Below are 20,648 nucleotides of genomic sequence, written 5' to 3'. Positions count from 1 at the left end.
CAGCAGAACTCCCCACTGCAGCAGCGCCGAAAACGCTTTCATCCCGTTTCCGCCCCCCCCCCCCCGCGCATTTTTTTAGAACCTGGAAGAAAGTGGAACTTTAGAAAAAATGCATGGTCAATCTGTAGCGGTGGGGAAGGGGGGGGGTGAATCCAGATTCAAACTACCTCCCCTTGCGGTGATGTGGAGCCTTCCATCCAATCAGGACGCAGTGGGCTGTGCATGATTCCTGCCCCAGCACAACGCAGCAGCGTGATTCCTGCCCCAGCCCAGCACAGCAGCCAATCAGGATAGCCCGTAAGTGGATCACGCGTTTGATCCACCAATAGCGGGGACTTCTGTGTGGCTGTGGCGTTTCTGGGAACAAGGGGGCAGAAGCTGCAGTGGGGACCATGAAACTGTGCTCAAAAGGTCCTGAATCTAACCAAACCGGTTTGAATCTACTTTCATTTTTGAAGTTGGGAATCCGCCACTGTCTAACTTGCCAGTCAGCGTCTTCTGAAGCCTGAGATGAGACAGTAGAAGCTAGGGACAGGGCTTTGTCAGTGGTGACAAACCTCGCTTTGAAAATGTCCCCTTCTTGAGGCCAGCTCTCCTCTTCTCATTTAGGCACCAAACCAAAAAAAAAATCACATAATAGGTCACCCAGACTTTTAGTGAACCTTTAATTAGATTTTATTTAAAACCCTCCAGTTCTCATGATTGTGCTGTGCTCCTTTTTATACTGTTCGAGGTTTGTGGTTTCATTGGCCACAATGGTTCTTTTGTTGGTGAGATTGGTTTTTGTGAAATATTGTTGGCATCATTTTGAATTGTATTTTCCATTGTTTTATCATTCATTGTTAGTTCCCTCAAAAGGGCTCTGGAGAGGCAGCACACAAATTTTGACAATAAAGGGACCTATGAAAACCAGGGTGGACTGAATAAAACCCAAGATTGTGCTGCCATGTTTTCAGCGCAAAAAAGAACATTAAAGGGACCCCAAAAAATTCTTCAGAGACTTCTGAAGCTTAATTTGTTTTTAAAAAATCTGGTTGATTCTACTGCTCTATTCCTTTTTAACATTGCTTCAGTGCCACTTTTAGAGAAACATGTAATGTATATGATGTAGCCCAGTGTCTTCCATTCTGGATGGTATCGCTCCCTAGGGGGAGGTGGGATTACCTAGGGGAGGGGGTGCTACAAGGCAAGGGGGCAGCAGGGAGGCACTTGAAGGCTCTTTTAACTGCATTGTTCGCTTATTTACAATTTGATTTAATCAGGTTAGAGCCTAGATACTGGCAAATGGCACTCCAAAATTTTTGTCTCTGTGAAATCTGCTGGAAACTAGTGGATTTTTAGATAAATATATCACCAGATCTCTCGTCAGACCAGTATACTGTATTTTGAGAAGGTCTTGTCACTGCAAGTGTTTTTCCTTTTTCTGTTTTGAATTTTTTGTTGTTATCATCCTTAGTGCGTCATGTAAACTGCTATTTTGAATAATGCTTCTTATAGGGTGTGGGTAGGGGATTCTGAGGATAAAATTATGGAACCGAGTGGGTGGCAGGCTGAAAAAATTTGGGAACCACTGATGTAGCCAATTTAAAACCATAAAGTTAACTCAAGATATTGTGCTATCTTAATGTGTGATGGTACCAATCCAAATGAAACTAAATGGCTAAATATTTTCTCTCCTCCAGACTATTGCCAAAATGCACAATGGAGGCAGATGGGAATGTGTATCTGAATGCAAGTCACATTTTTATGGAATGTAATATTTCAGTTTAGGTGAAAATGAAGGATTTGATGCAGTGACTTCAAACAAGTTTCCAGATCTTTAATATGTTTACAGAAAAAAAAACATGAATACGTTGCTATAACAATTAGAATACAGCTGCTAGTTATACTATTCAGGAGCGTAATGAAAGATCTCTGTTCATACAGCCTGTATATATTTTGCATGAGAGAACTGAATCTTTACCTAGGGGAGCACATAGAGATTCTTTGATTATCAGTGTATACCTCTGTAAGGACAAGATCTCTTATTTGAAAACTTTTACTTGTCAGGATAGCTCTATAGAAGCACAGGCTGGTTAGTATTAGGCACAGCTCATTGTAAAGTAAATACACAGCTCATTTTAAAGTAAACCCTATTTGGTTGGTAGTCAAAACATTCATAATTTGCACAATAATTAAAATTCATGACCTATTATGTGATATTTTATTCATAATGCTTGACCTGTTTTTGCATGTGGTGGTTGAGAGGCAGGCTCTAACTCAACCATGTATTTGATTATTTTTTACTATTTTATTTTCCTTATTTATATTTTGCACTCTATAGAAGTCTCAAGATGGCTTCCACTCAACATTTAAAGCATAGAATAAAAATGATATGAAAATCAAATAACAATGCTCCTGAGAGCAGCAATGAAACCCACATAAAACTAATAATTGAGCTAATGTTTGAGACTGAGTTGTATACTGTTGTAACAAACTTAGCATTGAGAACAGACAAAAAAAGAAATCAAATTCCACCAAAAGGGGGGGGGGGATGGGATTTCAACTGGGTATCTAATGGTGAACCAGCTGGATGCCAGTTCGCTCTGGGAGGAGGAGTCCCATAGTTAAGGAACCAAAACTAAGAAGGCCTTGTGTTTGGTACTCATGAATTATGGACACATACCAAGGGCTTTCCTTTTGTGAGATTTTGCCCATTATTCTTAGTTTCATACAGAAGAGTATCTGTGTTTCAGTTAGATTTGAGTCCAGCAGTACTTTAGAGCAACAAGATTTTTGTGCATTCTCATACTCAAACCTGATTGAAAATGTCACTGTGTGAATAAATTGGCTTTCTTCTCACTTTTAACTCTAGTTTTGAAGAAGGTTTTGTGGATCTAATGGAGCAATCTGGGGGTGGTGGTGGTGGTTTAACTGCTCCATGGCTACAAATGATGCATGGTACATGGTGCAGCCGTGCCACCTTCTAAGAGGCTTGCTGTATTGTGGCCATCAAGCTGACAGCTGTGCTCTCCCTATCTATGTGAAGCGCACAATGAGTTGTAGCACTGTTTTTGCAGGTGTACATTGGTGCAGTCAAATGAGGTGCTCCCAGGAAGATGAGGAGGATTTGGATTTATACCCCACCTTTCTCTCCTGTAAGGAGAATCAAGGGAGCTTACAAACTCCTCTTCCCTTCTTCTCCCAACAACAGAAACCTTATGAGATAGGTGAGACTGGGAGAGTTCTGAAGAACTGTGACTAGACCAAAGTCACCCAGCAGGAGTACAGAAGTGGGAAAGCAAATCTGGTTCACCGGATAAGAGTCCACTTATCTGTGGAGAAATGGGGAATCAAACCTGATTTTCCAACTTAGAGTCCACCTGCTCTAAACTACTACATCACACTGGCTCTCGAGGCTGAAAACGTCCAGAAAGCTGACTAATGAGACCCCCTAGAAAACATGCTTGGGCAGAGGCACAGGCTCCTGCACTAGAAGGGCAATACCACCCGAGCTGTGCTGTCGACCAGGCATTGTGCTGCTGTGTGGCTTCCCAGTACTGGCATCAATGCCCCTTATGCTGATTCAAGTGGCATTTACGCAGGCACCAGGATCACGCCACCTCCTGAACCCTTTTGCCTCCCTGCTTTCTGGATTGCGCTGTTCGTTTTGAAACTGAAACTAATTTGTTTCTTTCTCTTTCTGTTCAAACCCTCTTCCCTCTCTGTGTTGCAAACTATTTGGGCTGGCTTGTTTTATTGCAAAACAGAACTGCAGGCATTTTTTTTAAACCATTCAAGCACAGGCATAGACCCAGCATTTGAAATATTTCAATTGAACAGGATAACCTCAGACTCGGGTCACATTGCTAGAAGTTGACTTTTATAAAAAGTGGCATATTTTGAAACCAAATTGAAACTTGACAGCTTAACTGTTTCAGTCATGCACTGTGACTCTTGCACAGTTACTTCTGGAATTGGGACTTTTTAAGGTACCATTAATGGATTTGTGCATTGTTCCATCTACAAAGTGTCATGCTGTTAAACTGAAATGATCTTAGTGTGAGGAGGTAATATTTATTCTGACTCCATCTGCAGCCTGCCACACATAACACCTGCTTTTAATAAGGGCAAAGAAGCCATATTGAGTTGCGTGTGCACATCTGAGATTCTATTCACAAAAATGTCCCTTGAGGTTGAAGTCTCAGTACAGCTCACATGTCTCTGGAAATAATGACTGGCTAAATCCATCAAAAAGGCTTATTTGGCATCGTAATTTGCCATTATGGAGTGTGCGTGCATGCACATGCATACGCACATAATGTCTAATGTTTTTGGATGCTAGACCTTCTAAGTTTATAACCTCTTTTGTGCCAATCCAAGTTTGTTTTCTTCAAATTTTTGGCTTCCCTAAATATTTGAGGAAACAAAGCCCATATATGAACCTATTGGGCAGCGGGACATGTTTGTGTGTGGGGAGGAGCTTGTTAGCCTGGAAGGGACCCTACTCTAATCCAGTTTGGGCAATGGAACAGAACCCTATCTAGAGATTTTTTTTAACAATGTGTTTTTGCATGTTTTACTGAGGACTTTTTTCCCATTTCCCATTAGAAAAGTCATGAAATTTGGGGGAGCACTAGAAACAACAGTGAAGTATTTTTCTCTTTCAGAATGAGTGAAATGGTTCTTAAGATGAGTTTTTTTCTCAATCAAAATGTATAGTATGAAAAGTCCTCAGGGTGCTTTTTTATTTTTCCCAATGGAAGATTTTGCGGAATACTGGAAAAATATTTTTTTCCTCATTTGGAATGAGTGAAATGAAAGACAAGATTTTATTGTCAACGTGCAGTATGAAATCTTTTTATGTATGACCATATATAGCCTTAGATAAGTCCTATGTGCACTGCAGATATTTTAAATAACATTTTTGTTTAAATGTAAATTTTGGAAACAATAATGATATTATAATACTACTAGTAATAATATTTTCACATTCATGAGTATTCTGTGCAGCCCCACAATGGGACTGGCTTGCACAGGCCTGCCACAGAAATGCTTTCAACTTTTTGTCTGCTCTGCAGCTCTGAAATGCTATTCCCTCAGTTATTCTTTTGCTGACACAGAGGAAAGAAGTTCTTGCTTAAGCTCTGCTGATTCTTACCCCCTTTTTTTCATCAAAACCATGAGTTTTTCCTCTTCTATCATGGCAGTTAGAAAGTGCTGTTCGCCTTTTCAGCAGTTTTTGCTTCAACTGGGATGTTTCTTTTCCTCACAGTGGGCCTCAGGCCCTTGTGTGAGGTAGCTTTGGTGTTGAAATTGTGCGGTGTTTTTATTTTCCTTTTTACCATGATTTTTGAGAAGTTTTCCCTTCAACTTTGGTGATTCTTTACATCACTTCAGGCCCTGTGGGGTATTTTTGTTGACATTTTTCAAGCACCATGTGACTTATACTTTCTGCATGGCTAAGTTGCCTCTTTTCGTTCCACCTTCATCTTCTTCAGAAACTTCTGTGCCTCTGAGTTAACTGAGGGTCAGGCAAGATAGCACCTGTAGGGGATCCTGCATGGGAAGTCTCTGGCTCCTTCTGGCACTTCCGAGTTGCACTTACTTGTAACTGTAGTTCATTGAATGGGTTTCTATGGAGACACACATCCCTCCCTCCTACCCCACCCCTCTGTGCGGTGCTATTGTTTACTGCACTGCCACTGCTTTTTACCAGGTCTTTCTTGTCTAGCTGTGGTAGGAAAACAGAGGGAGTAGCATTCCTCCCCCTCTCATCACGTGACCATTTCTGTCGGCTGAGTTTGTATGAACTGACTTTGGGTTCTTTTTCCCAAGGTGGCTTTATGGATATGCATCAGAGAATCAGATAATGCTTGGTCATTTGTTAGAACAACCTTTTCATACGATACTTGATTCTTTCTCAGACCCCATGCACAAGACCTCTTGTTAGTTGTGCTGAGCTCAGATGATCTTGTACAAAGGAGGTTTCCATTGGTGGAATGGTCCAGGGTGGCATTAAATGTGTCTCCAGATCTTTATATTTCATAGTAGCAATACTGTTTTGCAGTGTTGCTTTTCAGTTACAATGACTAAGGGCACTTGTCTTTTAGTGATTATGGGTTCTTGCTGCATACAACCTTTTAAGTTCTCCTTAGCACAGTAGTAAATGTTTCTTGGAAGGATTTATAGCTGGCTTCATTGAGAGCTACTCCTACACCAGCAACAAAAAATCACAAATCTTTGCTGACAATTTTTTTCCTTCTGGATACTTTTTTTTTTAAAAAAGAAAATCATTCAAAGGTGACATCTGATTTAGAGAGTCTTGTTTTCCTTTTTCTTGGTGAGTACTGCAAGTTGAGTTGTTAAATAGAAAGGGCCTTTCTGCTGTTTCTCCATTAACACCTGGAATTATTACATGTCAACGATACCTGATTTAAAGATAGACCCGGAGAAAGAACTCTGTTGCTTTTCTAAGGTGGTGGTGGAAAAATGCCTGCACAAAAATGGAGCAGTGATATTTCAAAGTAGATTCAAACCAAGAATAGTTGTGGCTGATGAATGCTCTGCTCCCCGCCCACCCCCCCATTACTGCTACTATATCTGAGTGATTTACCTTACAACTGCCGGCTAGGACTCTGTTGGGAAGAATGTTGGGCAAATGGTGTGCCACTGAGGCTGGAACAGGTGCATTAAACCTCATACTGAATTGTCATGGAGGACAGACTCCTTATTCCTCTCCAGAGGGCATTACAGCAAGTAGGATTAAAATACTAATGGTTTTGGGTGCCTTGTTAATTAAAACATACAGCTACAGTGTGCGAATTCATGCTTTGCCAATCAGGGCTGAGCTTCATAAGAGACTTTTATGGGCTTATCATTGCAGGGAAATGAGGATGAGAAGAGGAATAAGGGTTGACTTTTCTACCCCACATTTCGTACAATAAGGAATTCCAGATTCTGAATTCATCCCTTGCCAGTTAGGACTGGGACTCATAAGAGACTTTGTGGGCCAGTCTTTGCTGGGAAATGAGGATGAGAAGAGGAATAAGAGTTGGTTTTTATACGCCACATTTCTCTACCATAGGAAGTATCGAAGCTGCCTACAGTGAACTCCCTCAAAGAGTCTTTTAAGAGTGCCCAATTCATCCTGTCAAGAGCTATCAGTTTTTGGAGGGAAAAGTAAAATCACCTCACAGAGCTATCAGTATTCCCTCAGAGGTGGCATCGAGAATAAGCCTGACAGGATCTCCTGAAGAGATTTAGGCGTGTGTCTGCTCGCTCTCTGCTCAGCCTCATGGTCGCCTTTTACAGTGGTGGCTTGGGGCAACAACCATACTATTACAGTCCCCCTCTCTAAACCACTACACCATGCCATTCTTAACCAACACACCACACTGAGTGCCCATCTGTTCTAATACAGCATGACAAATCACTTCACTCCCAGCTGGTATTGCCTTGGCATCAGCTGCAGAAAACTCCTCAGCTAGCCTCAGTCTTTATTGCTCCTTTCATTTCCTATGGCAAGTCTACTCTACTGAAGGTGGAACTGCTGGAAGTGTGATGGGGAAGAGAGGGAAGTTGGAGAAGTAAAGGAGCCTTTGTAAAATTTCTTTGGCAGGGTGCCTCAGCTAATAGCCATTCATCTACATTCTTATACACCTATTGGTGAGCTTGCACTGGGCAAAGTGGTCTTATTGCCATTCCACAATTCAGATTCTGTGATGTTTTTTAACGGTTGGTTTCTGATATGCTGGAGGTATGATACTCACAGTGAATGTAAAAGAGAATGTGGTGCTCTACATGCCATAGTTTGCCCTGCTGGTGTGGATGTATGTCAAGGGAGTCTGCATAAGATTGAGGCCATTGCCAGCCCCTTTTCCAGGATCTCCTGTAATGGTAGAGTTTGCTACTAAAGCAAAATAGGTGAGGGGTGATTAGTGGCACTCCACTTTGTCTCACAGTGTTATTCGTATTGCCTCCAGCCTTAGTTGTCATTCAATAGCACAAGTGTTGTGTTATGGTGTCTTCTTCAGCTTAAGGATTCCCCAGAATTATAGCTCATCTCAGAAGTATAGAGACCAGTTCCACTGGATAAAACGGGTGCTTTGGAGGGTGCACTCAGTGGCATTGTACCCCACTGCGTGGGGTGGAGCAGAGTATGGAGTTAGGTATTTGCCTATTGGTTGAGCTACTTGGTTTCAGGATTTTTTTTTTTACTCAGGGTATGCATTTTAGTCCATTTTCCTCACTTGGTTTCAGGATTTTTTTTTTTACTCAGGGTATGCATTTTAGTCCATTTTCCTCATTCTTAAAGACAAAACATTTCATAGCCTTTTTTTTAGTACCTTCCCAACCCCCAATTTCTGATTTTTCCTTTTGGACAAGTTGGAGAAAAAAAAGCTACCGGGAAAAAAAATCCCCCCCCCCCCCGATTTTTCATTTTTCCATGCCTCATTCATTTTTACCTCTAGAGTCATTTAATTTGTCCTACAGTAGTAAATGGGTACAGTAAGACCAGAGGAAATATGCTGGCTGTTTTCGGAGCATTTACCCATGTTATAGCACCCATAAGGTGAAATCATGATTTAAAAGCTTGTTTTATGTTGGCCATTACATAGTCAGTGCTCCACAAATCTTTTGACTTTTTTTCCCCTTGTCAATCCTTATTTGTGGTGCTTCTCACTTTCCCCCTCCACTAAGTTCTGTAGCAGGTACAGCAAATACAGAGGAAAAAACCATGTTTTTTCTGCCCTCGCTGCTACTGCTTGTAAAAAGCCAAGTGGGAAGCTCTTTACCTGAATTTTCTGTAGACTGTAGAGAATTGGGGGGCGGGGGGGGGGGGGGTAAAGAGAAGAGCCTTTGTTTTGCCTCTGCCTGTGCCCTCTGCAGTTCATAGAGAGTTGAAGTAGCCAGTGGAGATCTTTCTGCTGGGCAGGTGAGGTAGAGTGACTCTTATCTTTGTTGAACAGATAAATGGATTTATTTATTTATTGTTACCTAGTAAGTGTTTACAGCAATCACTGTTCTGTAACAAAAAATAAAAATCAGACAGATTATTGCATGCATGCAATAAAATGGCTGGTACAGATGTAATGCAGAACTGTGGGATTGGATGTTGCTTCTTCCACACACACCTCCATGAGTTTACAAATTCTCTATAATGATCATGGTGCAAAGTAGTGTGACCATTGCTAGAAGGATCTTCCTAAACTCTTAATTCTAGTTTAAAACACTGAAATAGATTAGATATGTCAGGTTTGAAGGAATTTGTTTAACCTCTCAGGGGCCTATTTCAGTTTTATAATGTGTAGTGTGAAACCAGAAACAGCCCTTTAAATAAAAACATGCATAATTACATCAACACTTGGCCAAATTAATCATGTTAGCAGAGGTGTGGCAGCAGAGGGCTGTGTTTACATCCAGGACTCTTAGTATTAAATACATGAATATCCTGTTTTGAATGCACGAAGTGGCTTTATACTGAATGAAACCATTGACCTATTGAGGTCAGTATTATCCACTCATACTGGCAGGAAGCAGAGATTGAGTCTGGAACCTTCTGCATGCTAAGCAGATATTCTGCCACTGAGCCATAACCTCTTTTGATTATGGGGATCTGATGTTGGGACTATCCAAGTTGAATTCCTGCATGAGGGTATATTAATAAGGAATTAATTAGGATTTGTCAGTTGACTAGTGAAGTAGTAAAAAACATAAAGCATTTTTGAGAGGTAATTTAGTAGGCACTATCAAGGGGATGGAGTTGTGTTAAAGACAAGAAAGCACGTGAACTAATGTATACATTAATTCAGTTCCAAAGCATTGTAAGCAATTATTACTTACAGCTGTTGCTCTTATAGAAATGTGAACAGTATGAAAGAGACTGAATAGCTACCCTGTAGCCAGCCAAAACACTTACCAATTGTGAGCAATTGAAACTAAACAGGGGGCGGGGCAGTATAAAAGAATCTAATAAAATAGATAAATAAATAAATAAAATAGTTTTGCTGTGCTTATTTGTAGCTGTTACTCTGATTTTTGTGAGGCAACTCAGCAAGGAGCCATTATTCTTATCTGGCTATTACATGACACAATTAAAAAGATAGTCCTTCACTTACATAAGGTCATTAATGGCTGTATAGAATATTTGGCCTTGTTGTCAAGTGGATTAAGATGCCCCTGCCCAATGTCTGCATTAATTGATGAATTCTATGGTTTGGAGGTTATATTGTTCTGTAGCAGTGTGGCTGTTTTTGTCAGCAATGTTATTCAAAGCAGAATTGTAAAGTTTACATATTTCAAGAGAATCCAGGGCCTGTAACTACTCCTGGCACAGTGTGGACATCACTGTCTGATCTTGCATGTGTGCAGTAAACATCCTTTAGATGGCTTGCATGTCCAGTCTCTGAGAAGACTACATTGTACAGGTAAATTGTAGTGGTCTATTATTTGAATTTTTCTCACATATTTTATTATTTTTAGTGCCAGGATTTGTCCTTAGAAATTGTGCATTGAATACAGTCCTCAGTGAAAATCAGTCCTCTGGTTCACTTGAGATCCAACTGTTCTTATTTTAGAAATTAAATAATGGTATCAAAGATGTATGTTATTAAGTTTATCATGGAAGCCACTGTAACATTTCACATTATGTGAAATTTTTTATTTGTATTTGAAGGAGGGATTTTTAAAATTCCTTATCTGAACAGAGGAAGCTTCTACATATTGGCTAGATGGTGAGCCTTTATTATCTACTCTGGTTTTCAGTTGCTCTTCAAGGTCTTGGGCAGAAGTCATAACATCCTTTACTAGAGATTGTATATGCAAAATTTGTGCTGCTAAACTGATCTGAAGAAGAAGAAGAAGAGCTGGATTTCTGATGCACTTTTCTCTTCTGTAAGGAGTCTCAAAGTAGCCTACAACTCCTTCCCTTCCCCTCCCCACAACACACACTGTATGAAGTACATGGGGCTGAGTGAGTACATGGGGCTGAGTGAGTTCAAAGAGAGCTGTGAGTGGCTTCATGTGGAAGAATGGGGAAACAAACCTGGATTAGCATTTGCTGCTCATGTGGAAGAGTAGGGAATAAACCCAGTTCTCCAGATTAGAGTTCACTGCTTCTAACCCTCTACACCATGCTGGCTCTCATCTTTCCTTAAAAGCCTTCATCTTTCCTTAAAGAAGAATTAAAATTACGGCCTGTTTTTTGCAACAGCAAGAAGGTGGTAAATCTGTGCATTTCATGTGCCCCTTCACATATAAAAAGGAGTGCTATACCACAAAAAAAATCTGTAGACAGTTATGTCAGGGAGAAGGCAAGACTTAACTTTACATGGAAGAATATTAATTCATGAGCTCCTTCTTGCAGTGTGCTCTGGTGTATGATCCATGTGCAGGTTTTCCCACCTCATCTGCTGCTTGCAAGAACTAGGTTAATGATTCATTAGTTGCCCATTTCTAAACACCAAATGGCTGTGTTTTGGTATTAACATTTCAGAATGAGAAAAGCAGAGTCCAGGTGTTGACTGGCATCTCTTTGAATGATGCCAATTTAGTTTCTGAATGAAGACATTATAGAAGATTTATAGAGTTTTAAAAAGCATGGCATGCACAAGGCTCCTATACATGAAAGCAATTTAAGTCCCCCCTTATTAATTTATATTTTACACGCCATTAAAAATGCAGAGCAGGAATAGGTCTGGAAAGTATAATGCAGGCGGAAGTTTAAAACAGAAGGGAACAGATCTGGGCATTACCAGAAACAGGCTAGGCTGCTATAATCAACCAGCTTTGTCTTAAACCAAGAAAACTACAGAGCATGAAAAGCATGTGAAAAACGCATCTAAATAACAGTAGTCTTATAATAATGTTTTGTTTTTGATCTGTGTAGGATGGGTGCCAATACATCCGCTAGGGATTAACAGCACTGTAATTTTGGATTTGCAAACCATAACACATTGTGCAACAGTTTCTAGATGTATCCTTTTTGTAGCTTCAATGTGTGCCAGTTGATCTGTGTCTTTACTAGTATTTATTTCATTCCGCTTCTCTGTTACTTGGTGCTTTATTGTTTAGTTGCTAAATTGTCTTTGTGACAGGGAGTAATAATTGATGTATGTTTTATGTTTGTTCATTTGCCACTACCCTTTTAAGACTGAACCCATGTGGCATTCTGGGAAAATGGAGATGGCAGTTAGAGATAGCAGCTAGCAGACTTCAGTGCTGAAGTGATTTTGGTTCTGAAAATATTTTAGCTCGTATTTTGGGTGTTCTTAAGAAATTTAAACACTAGTCAGTGTTTTCTGTGCATCCTGAGGTGTAACATCCTCATATCACCATATTGCTTCTTGTTGGGATATTTTATAACACTAGTAATGTGCTAGACGTGTGCAGAACATAGAGCTGCCCATAATACAGATTTTCTACATTAGGCAGTACTTATACAACAGTACAGGGCCAATTTTTATAGGGCCAATGCTCTCAATTGTTTGCATGCAGTATCATTTTATTATATTGTTGTTTTTGACAGTAGTAACAGATAATATCCCTTTCTCATTGAGATGGGGAATGGGACACATAATTATAAAAATGCCCTGCAGACCTTTCAGAGGTGCTCACTGAAAGTTCATTTGCCTACTACTTTTGCAACAAATGCATTTTTGGGGACATAAAAGAATTGCTCCTTACCCTTTTCTGTTTTTCTGTTTTGTTTTATTTTGCAGAGTAAGGAGATTGGTCTGCAAATGCATGAAGAACTCCTGAAGGTCACTAATGAGCTTTACACTGTAAGTACTGTGACACTAGAAATTATGATGCCAGGGACCAGGATAAAATTTACTAGATTAAAAAAATAGATTGATTAGTGTGTTGAGCCTCTTAGACAGAATAAACACTGTCTCCTGATACAAGTTAGTGTTCCAGTTTTTTTTTTAAATCAGATTTGTTTGTGATTTCACTAGATTTGATGCTAGGAATGGAAAATGCCATTTGTGCAAGAGGTATGTTGTAGGGTGTAAGCATACACACAGAAGAAAATAGCTCTGTATACCTCAGAATTCTGATCTGTTGGGCTCGTATAGTACAAGCTGTAAAAATACCTCTGTCAACTCAATAGGAAAATTAAGAGGTCTCTGTTTATCATGACCAAGTCCATAAAATATGTCATGCATGGGGAGAAGTTAAAACACAGGCTTCTCTTCTTTGAAGTGGAGAGTTTATTTCATAAGGCTCCCCTTGAGATCAAGTACCTAAGAGCACAGACATCTCTTTGTTATTTTCTGTGCCAGCCCAGCCAGAGTTGAGTATGAGAAACTGTGTTTGGAGATAGAGGAGCTGCATGAAAATGGCCGGTAGTGTGAAGGGTCTGGCAGTGAGGAGCTTGGTGCAGTACATTTCCCACAGCAGGTAGATGGCAATGAACTGCCTTATGTGGCTGGGTACAAAATTGGACTGCTGAAGGAGCAGCACCAAAATGGGACCCGCCTCTCCTCGTGCTTCTTTCTGGGTTATCCATGGTGTCCTGAACAACTCCTGCCAACTCTCCAGCCTCCCTGCCCATCCTTCCTACTGCTGCTGAAAAGTTGCTAGTTGCCCCCTCAAAGTGTGTGTGTGTGTGTGTGTGTGTGTGACAATGTGCGAAGTTAGTAAGAGGCAAGGAAGAGGGCAGAAGTGGTCATGATGGAGGACTGGCTTGCAGCCCACTTTTAGCTGCTGACCCACAGATTGAGAAACACTGGTCTAGATGAGATAGCATTGCTGAGGTCTTTAAGCAACCAGAGATGTTCATCTTGCAAGATTTCTGAGGTGGTTACTCCAGAACCAATTAAACCTGAAACAGGTGTGCCAGATACCGTTAGACCAAAGTTGGGCCAAAGGAAGGCGTAAGAACACATTGTTTCCTAAAGTCTAGCAGAAAGGTTAGCATCTTGTGAGGAGAGTAGATAAAAGACCTCAATCCTTTCTTACAGCTTATTAGTCTCCCCTAGTTTTAAAAAAGTCCTCTATAAGTCACAGAAATGACTTACTTGCTATATTTCATTATGGCATTTGGAGCTCATTTAAGGTTTATGGTTGGTTGGTTGGGAAACAGATCACACATTTCATTGCTAGTCACATCCAAGCAAAACATTCAAGGTTCTTTCTAACAAACAAAGCCCAACAAATCTCTTTCTTAACACATATTGGCCTGTGCTATATATAGTTTATATATAATGTATAAACCTGATTTTGGCTTATGTGAGGGAGTCACAAATTGGCCGTGGTCTGGTAGATCTTGTTCCTAACGTTTTGCTTGCATCTGTGAGTGGCATCTTCAGAGATGTATCACAGAGGGAAGTCTGTTACACACTGCGTCCAATGAGAAGTGAGACTCACAAATTGTTCATTATTCCCTTCCAGTGCTCTAGTCTAGCTTGCAACCCTAAGCAGTGATGAATTGGCTTGAGGCCTTGGCTGCATTCAGACAACAGAGTTAACTGTCATTAAGTTAAAGTGTATGGGCTTGTTGCTGGGCTTGGGTGTGCACCTTGCTCTTCCTTCCACCCCCACCCCCCGCCCCAATTCTTGCCCAGAGCATGATGGGTGAATGAGGCATGTCCACACTCAGCAATGATTGATTTGTGCAGATTTTAATTTAATCACTACAAAGTTTTCATTCTGTTAGGACAGAACATGGAGAAACAGAATGGTTCACAAATTTTTTATTTATTTTATTTGATTTGTATACCGCCGTCCACCAAGGGGCTCAGGCAAATAGCAAAGGTATCAGACAAGTATGTATTTTATCTCCCTGATTGTTCAATCTGTTCACAGAATATAGTATAAGGAAGGCTAGATTATATTTTGAGGAAGATAGAGTGAAAATTGATGGAAGGAACATTAACAATTTGAGGTGTACGGATGACACCTCATTACTGGCAGAAACTAGTGAAGACGAAAAATGACTACTGAGAAAGGCTAAAATAGAAAGTGGCCAAGACTGGAACTTAATGTTTATTTAACCACATATTCATTTATTGTTTGACTAGTAGTAAAGCCCACTGTAGCATAAGGAATACAGCTGGCCTAGATAGGATAGGGGGTGAGGCCAGGTAGGGGACTGGGTTTTCCCAGCTTGTCTTTGGGAGGTGAGAAAGACTGGGCGGAGGTGGTGGTTGGGTGGGCTTGTTTGGGGCTGGGGTGGTCACCAAGGTGCCACTGCTCCAGGGCAGGGATGGAATGTCCCCCAACAAACCATCCACCAATAAGGGAGCAGGAAGAGCACTTTATTACTGGTAAGATTTACATAATGTGTCCAAAGTTAATGGCCAGTTTCTTCATACAATCTTTTACTCCTTCATCTTCTGTTACAAATCTCAACAAGAACTTATACATTTTAGCAATAACAATATTGTCATTTGTACATATCGGTAGTTCAAATTCAGCCTTAGAGTATTCAAAATCGTAAGATCTTTTATCTATTTTAAATCTAAAAGAAGGATAGCTATTTACAAGGTTATCAGGAGTCTCTCTGAGGCTGTTCTAAGCCCTATGCATACTTTAAGGATATGCCTTTTTGCTAGGGATATTATTTACTTGGAAGAATTTTAATATCAGCAGATATTGGATAAAACCTAGACTCTAAAAACTTGTTCCCGTCTTTCAATCACTGTTCATTATGCTGATGTCCTAGGATGTCATATTTTTCTTTCTGTATATTATAGAATTTTTCTCTTACACACATGACATTATTGCTGTAAGATTTTAGAAAAAGTTCTACTTGGAGTGAAACATGTTAAGTCCTTGACTCTTTGGAAGAATAAAATCCCCCCGACAAGGTGGAAGCTAATTATTCTAAAAATAAAATATTGCTGAACAAGCTTTGCTACAGCTTTCCTTAATTTCCAAGGAGAAACTGTTTCATGGGGATTTGGGTCCCTATGTTATATATTTCTGCATATAGCTACTCTGGTAGTCCTGACAATGAAGAATTGTTACAAAAGAAGTTAGATCTTTCCCTTCCTTAGGTCAGCATGTCTCAGCATAAAAGAACTGAAAAAAGTTGGGAACCACTACTCTATAATTTAAGTATGTGAGAGGATCATTGGGTCAGTGCCAAGGATGACTAGATGGTCTATACCAGGGGTAGGGAACCTGCGGCTCGAGAGCCGCATGCGGCTCTTCTGCCCTTGCACTGTGGCTCCACGAGCCAAGCTGCCGGCCTCATCCTTGCCTGCCCTGCAGGCAGCAGGGTGGGCGCACCAACTGCCCATGGTTGGCTGGGCCGCGCCGCGGGCTTCCCCTCTCGCCCGCCCCGTTGGAGTGGGGCGGCCGCCGGCTTCATCCTTGCCCGCCCCATGCGCTTCTCAGAATGAGCGGAGTAAAAGGTAAAAAAAACCCCTATATATATAGTGTTATCTTTATTTTAAATGTCAAAAATTATTTGCGGCTCCAAGTGTTTTCTTTTCCTGTGGAAAACGGGTCCAAATGGCTCTTTGAGTGTTAAAGGTTCCCTACCCCTGGTCTATACCAAGTAAGGAGGGGATGTAAAAATGTCTTTGAGAGGAGGAGAATTGTTTGTGATCCTGCTTGTGCTGACTTCTCACATATACTAGATTAGTACTTCTAGTTTCCAGCTTGTTCCCAATTCTCTTGGTCAGTTAGTTATTCTGGCTTTGATACTGTTGAGAAACTTGTGTATATTGGTTCGGGCTTCAGGCCTACAATAGAAAAATTTAAGTTGGAAAATAACTGTGGTACTGCTTGAGATTCAGTAAACTGAGAGTTTCTGCAACTAAGATACCGGTAAGAGTTCAGGTGCTAGGAGGAGGCAGCTACTATCCTGATTCACCTCAAGTCTCCAAGGCTGAGAACAGTGGAGTCACATTCCATCCAATTAGTGAAGATGAAATCATCAGACTTGACACCTGTAAGAACTGCCCCCCACTTGGCTAGTAACAAGGTTGTGTAATGAACCCACCCCCGCCTCTGACCCCCTTCCCAACATGGATTGCGTAGTTAATTGTCATCACCAGCCATGGATCTGATTAGTCAAATGAGCTCAGGCCAACTCAGATCCTAACATAGGCTCATTCCGCACATGCAGAATAATGCACTTTCAAACTGCTTTCAGTGCTCTTTGAAGCTGTGCGGAATAGCAAAATGCACTTGTAAACAGTTGTGAAAGTGGTTTGAAAACGCATTATTTTGCGTGTGCGGAAGGGGCCATAATGTTTGGCATTTTCAGTCATGTTGTGCTCTTGGGGTTTGATCTATGACTACTTGATCCAACCTTGGACTTTTTGCTTTATGATTCAGACAAACTGTCTGTGCTTGCTAACTCTTGGATAAAGTGGACTTTGAATGCTTGGGAATTTCAGCTGGAAGTGTGACATGTGGTATTCTGAACTGATGTTATTACATTGTAGTTAGTGCTTTTGGTGTAACTTTTGCCATTTTAAACCTCACTGTTCTTTTTAGAAATATACTTGCGCAATTTTAATGAACCACTTTAATTATCTCTTGTGGTGACTTGTCTTCAAGTGGCTTAAATCTCACTCCAGGACTTAGACCTATGTGGCTTTACCTACCAGGTTAATTGTTCTGTGAATCACTCTGCAAGTGGTCGCCCTTGCAAGGGAGACTTGCTTGGCTTTAATTCCAGGAAGGTTGGAAGCTTACCTTTTGGCTTTTGGCTGTTTGGGTAGCGAAAAGGGGCTGGAGACAATTGCTAAGACTGCCGTGTGAAGATTAAAACCCAAAAGTTTTGTAATTTTGTTTGTTGCTGGCCCATCCCGAAGTTTCCTTGGACTAGGGATCTTGACAGACACCAGTGAGGTTATAATTCTGTCTTCGCCTCCTTGTGTCATGTGACTGGTTGAACTTAGTGGGGCCTATGCTGCCATCTGGGTTTGAAGGCGTATCTCAAGCCTGGATAATTTGAAGCCCATGATTTTTTTTTTTTAGAGAAGGCACAACACAGTGGGCATTGGGCCGTAGCATTGCTTGAACCTGGACCAATATATATATTTATATATTTGAGAGAAGGGGGGCTACTGTGGACTTAAAAGCAGTGAGCAATGTGGTTGGACAGTTGCATTTTTGAACATTCATCTGTCAAGTGTATGCTAAGAAGATAATATTTGTGTTCCCAAATGCATTAAAAATATGCAACATGCATAATACAGGAAGCACCTGATCTGGCTGTTGTTCCTAATAACATGTATGTAACCTGTACATAATGTGTGAAGTCTGGTTGAACAAGAGTGTTATGTGGAATGCACACCAACAGTGTTATAAAGGCCATTGATTTTTCAAACATGCACCAAATATCTAGAAATAGTTCTATTTACATGCATTACTCAGAGTGCTCTGAACAGAATAAAAACTAATATCTGTTTATTGTAGCGCACTGTAGGCAATGCATGCTAATAAGACAAAAGGTGGCACACACTGTTAACCTTCTATGAAAAGGTGATGCTGATGCATAAAAATGAAAAGAGCTGGGTTTTGAAAACTGTAAACTTTCAAACACTCAAGATTGGCAGCAAATACAAGTAAGGATGTGTGTGTATATGCGTCATTTTCAGACTAGTGTGATAATGCCATGGTGCACAAATCTACTGAAGAACTCAAAAGCACACAAGGAAAGTTTATGGTAGATAGCAAATGTCAGCAAAGTCACATTCAGTCCAAGTCCTTGAGGATTCTGATTGGATTCTAGTTGACATTTGGGGAGTTACATAATAAGGTGTGCTCTAGGCCACAGATGTCTGTTCGTATTTTTAGCTAAGGAGGTAGCTCCTGGTCTTCTGAGGGGGGGAAAACCCCAGCCGGTTAAAAAGCAAACTCTTGAAAGAGTTTTTGTTCAGTTATTATGAAAGGAAAACAACAAAATGTTTATTTGTCTAAATTTTTATTTTTATTTTTTATGCCTTCAAGAACAACATTTCTCTATGGAGACTCCATTTAAAGCCTTACTGCTTTGCTTTCAGTGAGTCGTCCAGCCAAAACTTATTCAGGAATCACCTTATTGATAGAAGAGGGATATCAACCTTGAACTTGTTCAGTGTCCTTGAGCAAAATTTCTGTCTCTAGATGAAAAATAAAAACTTCTAAGGCAAGCCACATTCTACAGCATGGGTTGCCAGTGTGGAGCTTATGGGTGCCGTGGCACTTGCCAATACCTTTTCTGGTACCCACTAAGGCAGGGTCAGGTGAGACTTTTGTCCAGCAAGGCTTTTGATTGACAATTAGAGATTTGATTGCACAGATTTTTTAAAATGCTGCTTCGGCAGCAGCAGTTACCAAAGCACAAAGATCTTCACTGTGTGACTAAAGTTATTAAATGGCAATCATTTTGTGGCTAGCTCCACCTCCAGTGGCAGCCATTTTGTCGCTGTACCCACTGCGCCATGCCTGCGGCCTAAATAAGGCTGGGGACCCCTGTTCTACAGAGTCTGCTTTTTAGTCTCACACACTTTTATCAGGAAATGTTATCACAGTAGGGTTTACCTCTCAGTAAAGAGGCTTAAGGTCCCCCTATAACCATTCTATAGACAGCATTAGCCCTGTCATCTATAATACAGCTCCAAGTTATCATTCCCAGCCATCATAACCATAAAGAGCTACATGTCAATGGGTGCTAATATTGTGTGCCCCCTCCCCCAGGTTTGCTTTCATTTTGATTCCTTATTTTAAAAGCACTGGAGTAGCACTGACTTAATTAGCTTCACACCAGTTTCACAAGCTTCCCTGTCAAGCACAGACTGTTGCTTGAAGGAGGCTTGGAATGTTTCCTGATTGCTTCCCCGCTGAGGTTTTGTATGTATCCTGAGAATCTAAGCTGTTGGTATGCTGGGCCTTTTTACCCTTGTGGCGGTGGTGCTAGGCAACCCTTGGAGCAGCCCATAATTTTTCACTCACTTAATAAAAACAAGCAAATGATGGACAACTCAGTAGGCTAGACTCTCTCTCTCTCTCTCTCTCTCTCTCTTTTTCATTGTGGCATTCTTATTTATCTATTCGGATGCTTTTAACCTGCTTTTCTCTGCTCAGTGCAAACCCAAAGTGGCTTACCACTTTAAAACAATATCAGAAAATGGATCAAATTTCACAAATAGTGCTTGCCATCAACATACTAATTCACAAAACAGTCCATGTTGTGTGTGAGCAGGTAGCTAAGTTGCTTTTATTAAATTTGCAGGAAGATTTTACTTCTGCTAATGGAGAGGCTCAGGTGGGTTCAGGTGGATGTGTGCGCACTCTGGCAACGTTACAGCTAAACATGTGGCAACTGCAGTTGCATACAAAGCTGGTTCTCTTTAGCCGTGTAGTCGGGCAGGTTTTGCCATAGCTGTGTACCTGATTGGAGGATGTGGAGTTCTACTCCACAGAAGAGAACTGGCAGCTGCCACATAGGTTCTGGCCATGGCACACAAGGGTATCTAAATCCATTCCACTGAGGATAAAACTTTAGTGACCACTGATGAATCTGCATTCAGTGTAAACTGATGTCTATCTCTCATTCTTTTAATCAGAGTAGACATGACCGTATGTTGCTCAGTGTATTACAACAACTGTTCATATATGTTCCAGTAAGTAGGTGCACATATGACACTAACAGTGGCTAACGGATCAAGAGTGCACTGTAGGATTGTGTATTCTGTCCCTCTGGTGTCTCCCCTCTCCAT

At 40.9% G+C, this 20,648-nt stretch overlaps 1 protein-coding gene across 2 annotated transcripts in view; it reads left to right on the top strand.

The window, feature by feature from the left end:
- Positions 1–20,648, top strand: part of SRGAP3 (SLIT-ROBO Rho GTPase activating protein 3) — a 232,850-nt gene that overhangs the window by 116,962 nt on the left and 95,240 nt on the right. For both annotated transcript variants that reach the window (XM_048487752.1, XM_048487751.1), the window contains exon 4: positions 12,702–12,764. In XM_048487752.1, coding sequence (XP_048343709.1) covers positions 12,702–12,764 — 63 coding nt within the window. The remainder of the gene's footprint in view (positions 1–12,701; positions 12,765–20,648) is intronic.

Source organism: Sphaerodactylus townsendi, linkage group LG03 (assembly GCF_021028975.2).
Source record: "Sphaerodactylus townsendi isolate TG3544 linkage group LG03, MPM_Stown_v2.3, whole genome shotgun sequence".
Classification (NCBI taxonomy): Eukaryota; Metazoa; Chordata; class Lepidosauria; order Squamata; family Sphaerodactylidae; genus Sphaerodactylus; species Sphaerodactylus townsendi.
The sequence above is the reverse complement of the archived record's forward strand: the minus strand, read 5'-3'. Positions and strand labels throughout refer to the sequence as shown.